Source organism: Jatropha curcas, chromosome 5 (assembly GCF_041381405.1).
Source record: "Jatropha curcas cultivar XTBG-Jc1 chromosome 5, XTBG_Jcur_1.0, whole genome shotgun sequence".
NCBI classification, from domain to species: domain Eukaryota; kingdom Viridiplantae; phylum Streptophyta; class Magnoliopsida; order Malpighiales; family Euphorbiaceae; genus Jatropha; species Jatropha curcas.
Genome location: NC_143155.1, coordinates 29,426,107 through 29,438,350, shown reverse-complemented (window position 1 = coordinate 29,438,350; position 12,244 = coordinate 29,426,107). Strand labels below are relative to the sequence as shown.

General features: G+C 36.4%; 3 protein-coding genes and 1 pseudogene across 6 annotated transcripts; 1 reads left to right on the top strand and 3 right to left on the bottom strand.

The window, feature by feature from the left end:
• Positions 1-1,005: 1,005 nt before the first annotated feature.
• Positions 1,006-1,302, bottom strand: LOC149496573 (uncharacterized). Its single transcript, XM_089721360.1, has one exon. The coding sequence runs from the start codon at positions 1,297-1,299 to the stop codon at positions 1,006-1,008; it is 294 nt and encodes a 97-aa protein (XP_089577486.1). The 5' UTR covers positions 1,300-1,302.
• A 153-nt stretch (positions 1,303-1,455) lies between these two features.
• On the bottom strand, positions 1,456-5,689 carry LOC105643064 (zinc finger CCCH domain-containing protein 48). Its single transcript, XM_012228108.4, has 8 exons — positions 5,542-5,689; positions 4,261-4,888; positions 3,792-3,977; positions 3,603-3,704; positions 3,155-3,307; positions 2,449-2,628; positions 1,976-2,073; positions 1,456-1,888 (listed from the first exon to the last, which is right to left on the bottom strand). The coding sequence occupies exons 1-8, from the start codon at positions 5,547-5,549 to the stop codon at positions 1,738-1,740; spliced, it is 1,506 nt and encodes a 501-aa protein (XP_012083498.1). The 5' UTR covers positions 5,550-5,689; the 3' UTR covers positions 1,456-1,737.
• A 129-nt stretch (positions 5,690-5,818) lies between these two features.
• LOC105643059 (SET domain-containing protein) lies at positions 5,819-11,621 on the top strand. Of its 3 annotated transcripts, none has more exons than XM_012228105.4 (16): positions 5,819-5,974; positions 6,068-6,158; positions 6,246-6,420; positions 6,507-6,612; positions 7,143-7,225; positions 7,549-7,575; positions 7,690-7,856; positions 7,971-8,084; positions 8,356-8,442; positions 8,599-8,663; positions 9,421-9,477; positions 9,744-9,815; positions 9,943-10,191; positions 10,319-10,434; positions 10,528-10,623; positions 10,896-11,621. In XM_012228105.4, the coding sequence occupies exons 1-16, from the start codon at positions 5,924-5,926 to the stop codon at positions 11,044-11,046; spliced, it is 1,707 nt and encodes a 568-aa protein (XP_012083495.1). In that variant the 5' UTR covers positions 5,819-5,923; the 3' UTR covers positions 11,047-11,621. The 3 variants fall into 3 exon arrangements, with proteins under 3 accessions (XP_012083495.1, XP_020538444.1, XP_012083494.1); XM_020682785.3 differs by having other exon boundaries at positions 10,893-11,621; XM_012228104.4 differs by having other exon boundaries at positions 10,875-11,621.
• On the bottom strand, positions 11,150-12,143 carry LOC110010430 (uncharacterized; annotated as a pseudogene). Its single transcript, XR_016320829.1, has 3 exons — positions 11,934-12,143; positions 11,633-11,841; positions 11,150-11,555 (listed from the first exon to the last, which is right to left on the bottom strand). The product of XR_016320829.1 is annotated as an uncharacterized LOC110010430 (transcript).
• Positions 12,144-12,244: the final 101 nt, after the last annotated feature.

Here is a 12,244-nt window from a genome sequence, read left to right as displayed (position 1 = left end):
ACTGTTATGGATGTGGAAATGCAGACACAGATTGAGGTTTTACTGTAAACTATAAAAGCTTAACGATGGTATATTCGTTGGTACAAAATTTCCAACCATCGGGACATCGCCACGTAAAATTATTCTGTGGAGTAAATAATTATATTTGGTAAGATTTTTAGCGGCGCATATTCATGTTGGGATTTGTGTGGCATATGTGTTTCCTGCGTGCTTTTGCACACCATTATCAAACAGGACAAGATACCATACCACATTAATTTCCAACAAACAGGAACACATCACATCATTACGTTAATTTCATAAATAATTGTTAACCTAAGTGTTTGTAGGTTTATTTTTTTATAAGTTTCAAAAAAAATTTATAGGAGGAAGTGAATATATAATTATGATTTGATAAAAAAATTGGATAATGGTTAATGGCTGGTTAAAGTTAATTTTATCAGCTAATCAAGTGTAAGGTAAGTGATTAAATTATTACATTATGAGCGTAATGGAACAGCATTATAGCAGGAAAGAAAGGTTGGATAAAGTTTGCAGTTTTGCTGGGCTCGAGAGGGGCCCGCAAATATGACGATGAGTCCACCATTAAAGTTAACACTTCAGGTAATGCTATTTTCATATTTTTTTTTTTTTTGGTCAAAATTGCACCCAATTTGATTTTGGTCAAAATTAGATATTAAAATATTATTATCTATGTAACCCATTTGGATTTCTTGGATTCACTTAATCATCAGAAATGGAGTTTTGTTCTAAATTTCCACATCGTAAGTTATATCATTTTGCCATCTCTAAATTCTATTTTTCTCGTTACGTTATATCGTGATCAAGTAACTGATTCTCATTTTTACACAAAATGAAAGACACATATATAATGAATTTGAAAATATGAATAAATAAAAGAAAAGAAAAATTTAATGCAAATGCAAATCTTGTTTCTTACAGTTTTGAAATCAAATACAGTGTATATGTATCATTCACAGTTTGTTTAATAACTAACAAAACTAATTAAAAAAGATGGGTAGGTCTGGAAGGAGTAATCTTGAGAACAAGTACAGGGAAAACATCATCAGGATCATGGATATGAGGGTTGTGTTCTACTATAAAAGGATCGCCACACCTATCGCTGATGGTGTGTAAGATTTCTCCTTTTTGGACTACATATATCTCCTCGCAGGGTCGCTCCACAATTTGATTGCCTCTAACAGTATAATTAATCTCATTATTATCATCATCATAGTATAACGTAGGAGGAGAAGGAGATGTCTCTGATCTTATACAGCTCCGCAATAAAAGGGTCATAAGATAATTATTTCATTACAATATTTCATTCCTTAAAAGTAGAATCATCTCATCTTTCTTATCTTTGAAAAGCCTGCTGCTAACAAAAGTAGCTCTCTACTTTAAATTCAAAAAAACGCAGAAAGGTTTCTTGCATTGACCTTAGAGATGCTCAACTATGGGGAAAATGAAAACGAAATCTATTCCATGGTCAAAGAATAATACAACAATGTCAATACATGGAGTTCTTCTAAGAAAAAGTACGGATATGAAATACTAGGGTTTCCTAGTATTCGAGAAAATCCTGATAACAGCACCCAGAACCCCATAAAAATAAAAACGTATCACGGGGTCTGTCTTTACATTTACAATCATTGTTCTATATATCTCCCTTCCTCTTCCTTCTACATAAAAAATTAGGAGAGGACCAAATTTTTGCAGGCTATGCAGTTGCAGATACTATGCTACTTGTGAAACTCCTTTATGTGATTCCACCAGCTTCCAGACAGTGAGCATTCCTGTGCTGTCGCCAGAGAAAAATAAGCCGTATGGACCCACGTGCAATGCTCCGATTTCTCGTTTTGAGAAAATTCTGCCTCTGTCATTGAATCTAAACAAGCAAGAAATAAGTTTTCGCAAGACGGTCTACCAAAACTAAAAGTTTGGTTGACACTTGACGGGCAGATAATGTACTTACGATGGCAGGTCATACAGATGAACCGAATTGTCATTGCAAGAGCATAACAAAATTGGTTTGACTTCTGTGTCGTGTATCCCGCAAAGAGCAATAGCACCCTGTAACAAGTAAGCATTTTGCCATGAAAATTAGTTCATTACTACCACAATGTTCATTACATAAAATTTATTCACAAAAAAATAACTGTGCAGCAGCAGTGGAAGGAATCAAACAATCAACAACAAAGATCCATAAGAAGAAGGATCAATTCACTTTTAACAAATACTTCCTCTTGGGAGTTTTTAAGACAAGACAGTAAAAAGCAACAAAGATTTTATTCCAAAGAAAATTATGAAAGATTTGACTCAAAACATTTAACATTTAAAACTTTGCACATAATTTCTCAGTATAAAAAGGGGTTAGGCACACTTGATCAATCCTACACCAGACACAAAGGAAAAATAATTCTACTTAAAACTACTTAAATAACTTACATGTTCCTCGTTATGTGTATAGACCACTTCTATGTTGCCCTCCTCAGTAGCAGCCCAGACTTTTATAGTCTGATCCAATGAACAAGATAACAGATACTCCTCCCAGCAAATAAGTGACATCACAGCATCAGTATGCCCATCTAGAGTATGAATACACTGTAAAGTACTGAGTTCCCACACCTGAGAGGGGAGATAAGAGGGGGAATAACATAAATTAATATAATGAAGAAAACAATCAACTCCTGAAATCAGCATATCAAATAGATTTAGCTTGAAGAATTAACCTTATATAAAGGGGTAAATTGCTTTCAAACATCACTTGGATGCACTATTGGTGTCCAAATTTTAACTCAAAAAGAATCACAGTGAATCAAAACTTGTTTTGCAAATTGTAGGCCAATGACAATGCACTCTATCACATATGCAATCTATGATATAGAATTCAGATATGTATTTGAGTTGCAAAAGTTTACTATTGCAGCAATTGGAAGTGTTGCGATCTCAGTGATGTTTTGCAAGGCTAAGGCCACTGCAATGTGTAGCCAAATCCATGGTTCCCAACACACCACCAAAATAATTTTTGAAAAAATATTACAAAAAAGATTTGATACTGGGTGTTCTCAATCATCCGTAATCAAAGCTATACAAAGCTACGAAAACTCAAAGAGCATAAAATAGCAACTGAAAACTCTTATTCACGCCTTACCCTTATTGTATTGTCAATGGAACCAGAGTACAGCCTTTTATCTCCAACAGTTACGCATGTCACTGCGCCAGTGTGGCCTTTCAAAGATTTGGCCAGTTGAAAAGGAGCCACTGGGTTCTCAGTACTGCCTTTCCATGCCAAAATGGAACCATCCTACAAACCCAAAAAAAAAAAAAAAAAAGATTGAATACTTCATTTGAGATGAAAATAAAGAATAACATGCAGAAGAAAACTTCTCCTATATAAAACTAACAAATAAACATGCACATCGACACACATAAGAGAGCAACCTCCAAAAAGGCATTCAGTATTAGCATTAGTGCCTTACCCTTAAAAATTCAGTATTAGTAATGATGCTTTAGCAACAACTAAACGCATCAACCACAATAACATACAAAAACAAAAATATGAACAGGTTAAAAAATTATAGAACAATCACTCAGATTACCTGTGCCCCAGCAAAAAGCATATCAAGAGCAACAGCTATAGCAGAAACTTGCCCTACTGGTTCATTGAGACTAAAGTCGGCCCCTGTTTCAAGGTTCCACACCTGGAATATCATATACAAAACCTCCCTGAGCTTAGAATCACAACTAATCTAGATAGATGAAGAATTCCAAATAAAAAATAAGCTAACCTTAACAGAATTTGGCAAGCCAACAAATATCCACGGGCCTTCACTAATTAAAGTCCCAATTCTGTCACCAAGATTTATAACATTTGTAGACTGACCAGTATGGCAATCCCAAACATGTACTGTTCCATCGTTGCTACCTGAGTACAGTTTGTCAGATCCTGAAGGAAGTGCAATTCCAGAGATGGCCTGGCAAACAAAATATCATCAATGAAATTCAGCCATATTTCATTCAGCCAATCATAAAAATATGTCATCTGTTTAAGGAGGAAACTGGTGTGCACTGAATTTTCAGAACAAGTTTATTTCCATTTAAATAGGCAAAGAGTTTACTTTAAGCAGGTTAGATGAAATTACATTTATATGAGATGGGCTGTTCATCAACACCAATTTTACATACCAGCGTGAAAAATTAAAAACCACAAACAAATTACTAAGAAGTCAAAGAAACAAGTCACCCACATATGATTACCTGAGTATGGCCCTGGAGCTTTGTCAGCATTGAGAAGCAATTTCCATCAGACCACGAATGCAAGAACTGGCACCCATCACCTTTAACACAATTCCCTGACATCCAATGCTCACAAGACCTTTTTGAGCTCTTCTTGATAGCTTTACCTTCAGGAACATAACCTCCAGAATTTGAAGGTGACGTATTCTCAGGGCACTTCCTGCATACTCGTATCTTCTTCATATTTTCCTCCTCTGTGCTAGAAGTTGAGCACTCACGACCACATCTATATTCAGATCCACCAACTCTAGTGGTTGAAGCCAAAGGATTCTTAGAATTGAAGCGTTTCCTAGGTGGATCCTCAATGACATGGCTGGAGATCTTCTGAACTATTTTCTCCTCAGACCCACAACTCAAATCCGCTGAATGGTTAAGGCTATAGCTGAAGCTCCTCTTTGGTCGTTCCACCAGTGAAACACTGGTTTGCTTAGGAGTTCTATGGTAAACTTTAGGAGGTGGTGATTCTCTGTGCATGAACCTACAAGGATTTCTATTACACTTTCCCATCTTCCAAAAATGGCAAACAACATTGGCCTGTGCAGGTCCTCCTCCAGGTCTTCCATGAATGGTCGCGATCTTAGTATCCATACTAGAAAGACAAAACACAATAGCACAATGAATAAGTGATACCTCATGGACGCTATTTCAATGAATATCCAGAATTTCTGGCTATTCTGCTTTTGCTGACCCCTTAAACATGATCAGAACGAAAATCACTGAACGGAATCAGAGGAAGCATTATAAAAGATCCTAAAATAAAATTAGCTGATTTCTGGATTCTTTACAGTTCAAGGAATTGAGTGATTCCCACAGAAAGAACCCTAATAGAAAAGCTAGACAGAGATCAGCCAGATAAAACCCAGAAACCCATATAATATCCACATGACAAAATGAGATCTTTATTATCTCTTAATTCCACACCATCAAAATCCAAAAATCGCCATTACGAAACAAGAACAAGACAATTGATGCTTTAACCCGAATCCGTAACCAGATTTAACCCAGAAATTCGATATCCAATTGCCGATCCTATGGCAAAATCTAACGAAAACAAAAATAATTCTAAAAAGGAAATCCCAAAAATCCACCAAGGAGAAGCAAATAAGCCAAAATTGATAATCATCATCACTGTAATCAATTCCTTGACGATCAGAACTTCTTCGCAGTCCATTAATGGCGGATGATACTAAAAAAAAACCCGTAAAAACAGATTGCAGAGACACGTTCAATTAAGAAGCAAACCTGAGCATATAAAAATCACAGAAGGCAGATCAAGTTGAAGAATTCCTCTGACGATATGATAGATCGATCGATTATCACTGACGCAATTGATAGAAGGCAAGAAGAGGGATGCGTCAGTCTTACGTTTTGAGCGATCAAACCCGCGTTTACGTAGGTAACTATATATAGAATTCTGTCTGGGCCGGGTTTGAATAAGTTTCCCCATTTAAAACGACTACGACGCGTCGTTTTTAAATAATTTAATATTTTGGTCAACGACATCGAATAGATCCGCTAATGCTTCGTGGACTCGACTGGTCTCCTTCGAACGGCAAGTCGCTACTACTGTGTTTAAACCCTAAAAATCTAGAAAATAATCAGCCAGCTTAGCAAGTGACCAAAAATGGCGGTTGAAGAAGAAGCAAAACTCGAAGGATTCCTCCAGTGGCTCCAGGTCCAATTATCAGAAATTTCTTTCTGATATGAGTAATATAATTTATGTGCATTTCTACTGACATTTCTTTTATCTTCGGATTTTTGAATTCAGGCGAATAAAGTTGAGCTACGAGGTTGCAGCATCAAGTTCTGTGGTCCAGATAAAGGGTTTGGTGTTTTTTCGTCGAAAGATGTCTCTGATGGTATAATTTCTTCACTAACTTTTTCTTTTCTTTTTTCTGGTTAATTAAGCTCTATTTTGTCAACGGGAAATATTGGAAAATTTTCAGGGGTTCTGCTTGTTGTTCCACTAGATTTAGCAATAACTCCCATGAGAGTTTTGCAAGATCCTCTTATTGGACCTGAGTGTAGAGCTATGTATGAAGAAGGAGAAGTGGATGATAGGTTCTTGATGATTTTATTTCTCATGTTGGAGCGATTACGAAAAAACTCTTCTTGGAAACCGTATGTATATATTGAATTTGCCTGATGATTTGATGGAAATTTTGTTATTTATTAACTGAAGAGATTTACATTTGGTTAAATCATAGGTATCTTGACATGCTTCCTTCCACTTTTGGAAATCCACTTTGGTTTACTGATGATGAGTTATTGGAGCTCAAGGGGACAACTTTATATCGGGCAACCCAATTGCAGGTAAATCATAAATGTTCCCTTGGCTTGTTCTGCTATGTCCTAAAAAACTGTTTAGTTGGATTGCGCATAACATTTTATATAGTTTGACCACTGAAGATGATAGGTGCTGCCAACCCTGCTGATTGTACTATGTCTGGAAATTCATCAAGTAATAGTACCCATTTTATTACTGCAATTTGTGATTGATGACTCTTACTATCTTCCTCTTTCAAGGTGATGGTTTTTACACTGAAAGTCATTTAGCTGAGGTTGCACATCCTAACTTATGATTTATGATAGCGTAGTGTTTGTTTATTTCTCTGATGATGGCAAGTTGGGTATCCTGTACAGCTAAAATACAGCAATTTCATCATGTTGGAATTAGATAAATTTGGCTTCCTTCTGGCTGCGCATTATTTTTAGAAATAATATCTGTTTCTGTTCACAAAATACTTAGTATGATTGATGGCATTTTTGCATTATGGTTAATCGATTGACCTTTTTGAACTTAACTGCACAGCATATGTGACCTATGAAGATTTATCTTACAGAAGAAAAATCTGCTGTCCCTGTATGATGACAAAGTAAAGGGTCTGATGAAGAAACTTTTAATTCTAGATGGTGATTCAGAAGGGTGAGTATCAAGTTGGTAGTTACTGCCTTCTTGTCTAAAAAAAATGTATGGTTATTACTGCCTCGTCTTAAAAAAATGTATGGTTATCTTTTCCCCTGTTTCCTGTTGAGCATAATTGATTTATCATAGGGATATGCTCAGATACAGACAAAAATTTCAATCTTTTCTTGGAGATTTTAATTTGAGTTTGTAGTAGTTCTCTCTTAATTCATCCTTTTCCCAATGGAATTACCTATATTATGAGTTGCACATGACATGAGTTAAGAAGTATAACATCTTTCTGCATACGAACCTAAGCGTATTTTTATCTGTTTTCTTGCCAGTGAGGTGTGTTTTGAAGATTTCCTTTGGTAAGTATCTTCTAGTTTACTCCTTTTTTTTTTTGGTTATAAGTCTTTGATTCATGTGCACTTGTGATGCTTCTACTTTTATCCATCAACCTTGCGCCATTCCTATCATGCTAGGGCAAATTCTCTATTTTGGAGTCGTGCTTTGAACATTCCGCTTCCACAGTCTTATGTATTTCCACAAATTCAAGAGGATCAAGCCATCAACTGTTCGGCTAACAACTCTGAATCCTCCCATAATGATAATTCTTGTGAAGACTTGCTTAATGAGAAGGATGAAAAACGTGAGATTATTGCTTTCTGTTTCTGAGTCAAATTTTCTGATTGTTTCTCGCTATTGAAGGATTTGCTGGTGCATATCAAACTAAGATCTAACCTTTTTTTATAATTATTATTAGGAATCAAGGTTCCTGGAGTTGACAATCAAGTCAGTGGTGCAATTTCTACACCAGTTCAGGGAGATACTCTCTGGGTAGAGGGTCTTGTTCCTGGCATTGATTTTTGCAACCATGGTATGTAGGTTTTTTTAATAAATCTGACTATCTGAACTCATTGTTGGTTGTCTAAATATTTAACCTGAGGTTCTTGGTATTTAGTATTGTTTTCAGAATTTTCTCTTCTCCAGTTTAAAAGTTCTGCACAATTGTTCAAAAGTATTTGTTTATTTTATAAATGTTGACCGAGTGACAAATGAAGTTATTTTCTTTATTGTCCTGTAATCGTGAAATAGTACAGTGGATTGGAAGGTTTGATATGTTTCTTTGACTTCTACTGCACTTACAGCTACAAATTTGAAGGCAGCAGCAACATGGGAGGTTGATGGAACAGGCTTGGTAACTGGAATTCCTTTCTCCATGTACCTTCTTTCTGGTATCTTTCATTCTGATTTCTCTAGATTTATTTCTATGCAAGTGTTCATTAGATACGAGTTTTAGTTTTAAGTCTTACGGTTACATAATTCAAAAGTTGCTGATTATACTGATTTCATGTTTTTGTCATGACATTTTGTTTATCTGAACTGGAAAGCTCAACAAACTGCCTTCCAAATTGGCAAAGAAATTTCCATTAGTTATGGTAACAAAGGCAATGAGGTACTTTCTTTTTGAACCGAGAGGATGCCTTATTGCTGATTCAAGAATGTTTTCCTTGTGCACTGTCTTCTTATTGCGGCTCTGTCTGTGCATTTTTTGACCCCCCCCCCCCCTGTAAATATTCCACTTATTTATCTATTTCATATGTAATCATGCATATTATGTGGTTCCTGGCACAGATTTGTATTATCCGAGTCGTCTATTTTCATTGTAATTTGATGAGCATGCTCCTTTTCCCCTTTACCATACTTAGAATTAGATCTTTCACTTGTTCTCGATGTGCCCTTGTCATGGTCAGTCAGTTTGGTTTCCAAGACGTCGCAAAAACGTTCAGTGGAAAAATAATTAAACTACTACTGGTCTGTTGTATGGCTCTAGTTTTGCCAGTGCATTCTCTTATGTGTACATTTTATGTTAAGCAGTCTGCTTCCAAGACACTAAGCCTAGTTAACATTCTGCTGCCAGTTTGACTTTGATCTTTGTTGAATTGTACGGGTGTTCAGGTATTGAATTTTGGTGATGCTATTCGAATGACTATAAGTTGCTTAACTTTCCTGTGTTGTCTGTAACTCCCAGCAACGAAAGAAATAAAATGTGCCGAAAAAGTTAAAAGAATTCTAATTTGATGTACTAGCTTTTTGTATTTAACCAGATTTCCTTTCCATGTTGGCCTTCTTTATTGGTTCTTATATTTCTTGAAATGATTTTGCATTAGTAGCTGAAAAGCTTTAATTATACTCGTATTTTCTTTATGCAGGAGTTACTGTACCTGTACGGATTTGTCATTGAAAATAATCCAGATGACTATCTTATGGTAATACTATTTATAGTTTGTATGAATTTTATAGCATGTGAATGAGTTACTTTTTATTGTGGCCTCATGGTTGGATCTGAGGAAAAAATTTTCTCTATATTTAAGTTTGATCAACTGGAAGAAGTTCTGTTGGACCCTGCGGTGTGTTGAAATAGATCACATTTCTTTTCGCGATTCTATTAGAACCATATTTTTAATTATATTGCCATCCAATATACTGTACTAGCTGATGAAGGGCTGAGCATTTGCATTCATAATGCACGCAGGTCCATTATCCTGCAGAGGCTATTCAGGATGTTCCATTCTCAGACTCCAAAATGCAGCTTCTGGAAGCACAGGTTGGTTAATGTTATGTTTATGCATCATTGTCAAGAATCATATTCTTATCATTTTCCTTCAACGTCCCACTCCCAAATCAAAAGAAAAGGGCTATACTGAATACTGATATATTTGATTTGTTCACAGAAAGGTGAACTGCGGTGTCTTTTGCCTAAAAGCTTGCTGGATCATGGATTTTTTCCAGTAGGCACCCCAAACAATGACAATAATGGTAAATGCAAAAATGATCCAGTTTGCAACTTCAGTTGGAGTGGTCAGCGGAAGACGCCCTCTTACATAAATAAGCTGGTCTTTCCTGACGATTTTTTAACTTCATTGAGGACCATAGCCATGCAGGAAGATGAGCTATATAAGGTTTCTTCAATGCTCGAAGAGGTGCAACTTTTCTACGACAACAATGTGTATAGAATATCCGGAAATACCTTGCAAAACATGCACGGTGAACTGAATTTATTGGTCTTAGTATCCACCCATAATTGAAACTTTTGCTTCCATTTAAAAGCTTGTAGGGTCTGACGGGGAGAGACAACCGACAGATACAGAAGTTAGAGCAGCAATATGGGAGGCCTGTGGAGATTCTGGAGCTTTGCAGTTGCTTGTAGATCTTCTTCAAGCGAAGTAACCACTGGAAACTTTTTAATTGTCTACCAAAAATGTGATGCATGAATCTTAATGTATACCTTCCATCATGTTTAATTTTGTGCATACAAGGATGGTGGATCTAGAAGAGAATTCCAGAACAGAGGAGTGTGATTCTGAACTGCTAGAAAGGGCCCAGCATGTTCAAAACCCAGAACACCAAGGAAGGTATGAGAGTAATTTACGGTAGCATACTTTCACTTATAATCTTGTTCCTGGTCATCCCATTTCACGTGCAAAGTCCTACATTTAAATGTTTTTTACACATTAATAATGGCAGTATATCCTCTTTTTTTGAAGTAAATTTATTTTTCTGGTAAAGGGATGCACTTCCAACTTTACTAGACTACATAATTTGAAAGTTCTGCTTATTTTAATGTCTTTTTTTAGCGATGTGAACACTTACTGTTGCTTTCAAGGTTTCTTTTACATCACAGCAGAGCTGAGATAGGTGGACTAAATGAACTGGAGTTGATGAGCAGAAATAAATGGGCTAGCATAGTATATAGACGAGGGCAAAAGGTGCTCACCAGATTATTTCTCAAGGAAGCAGAACATGCCTTGCAACTATCTTTGAGTGAAGGAAATTGAACACCTTTTTACTTCATATCTTGCTTTTAATTTATACATCTCATTCTGTTGAAGCTCTTAGAAGTACAAAATTTTTCTAGTTTTACAAAAAGAAGACCGGCTACTAAATACTAGCATTTTCAGTGTCTTCCAAGTGAGCTACATTCCTAAGCGTCCATCCAAGAGCATAAGCTGCTGCAGCTGCAATGTCGCCATTGCCAAGTGTAATAGCCACAGACGGACCATAACTTTGACTAGCTATCTTAGCCTTCGCTAGTCCAAGTAAAGCAAGAGCCAAAGCTGCCAAAATGCAAGCACTTGTAAATTTCAGCGTGTCACTGTCAGTAAATGGGATAAGCACAATGAAAGAAAGGAGAGGCAAACTGCCAAAATGCCAAGAAAGCCAAAAATGTGACGCCACCATTCCTCCATGGCTTCTCTGCTTCGTCATGAAGTGATGCAATCCCTTTCTCAGTTGCCATTTTCTCGTGTACAAGGATTTCTTTATACTTTGCAAATATCTACACAATCTTGCACCAGAACAGTTTATTAATTATTTAACCTACAAGAGAATCAACTAAAGCATAAGAAAATTACTACTTTCTACCGCGGTGGCATCTTTGATGTCCATCCCAAGTGAGTGGTATTTCTTTATTAAGGCTGACTGACGCCTGCAATTATTAGCAACCTCCGATTCTGTAACAGCTCTTTCTTTAACGGCCGTATCTTTCTCAGTGCTGCTTGAAACAAAATCTCCTGGTCCCATTGAAATCCCATCTGCTACTAAGTTTGCAAACCCAAGAACAAACACATCCACTGCGTATTAATGGTCAAGATTAGACTGAAAAGGCTTATATATATATATATATATATATAGATGATTGTATTATGTATGCTTGGTGAGTTACCGGAGGAGGGTTGGGTTGCAGAGATGGAAGAAATGAGAGAGAAACAAGTGACAATGGCAAACTTGTACTGTTTATCTTCTTCGGTTAACGTACTCTCCTTTCCATGGCTGTCTTGGTCGTCTTACCTCTTCTTCTTCTTCTTCACCTATTAGCAAACTTGTACTGTTTATCTTCTTCGGTTATCTCATCAGCCATTCCCTTCATAAGCGGCAACACTAACATCCAAATTTCCAAACATAATTTAATTTTACTGTTTCTGTTTTACATCTCATCTTTTCCCATTTTCACAGTTTCGACATTACGTGTCACCA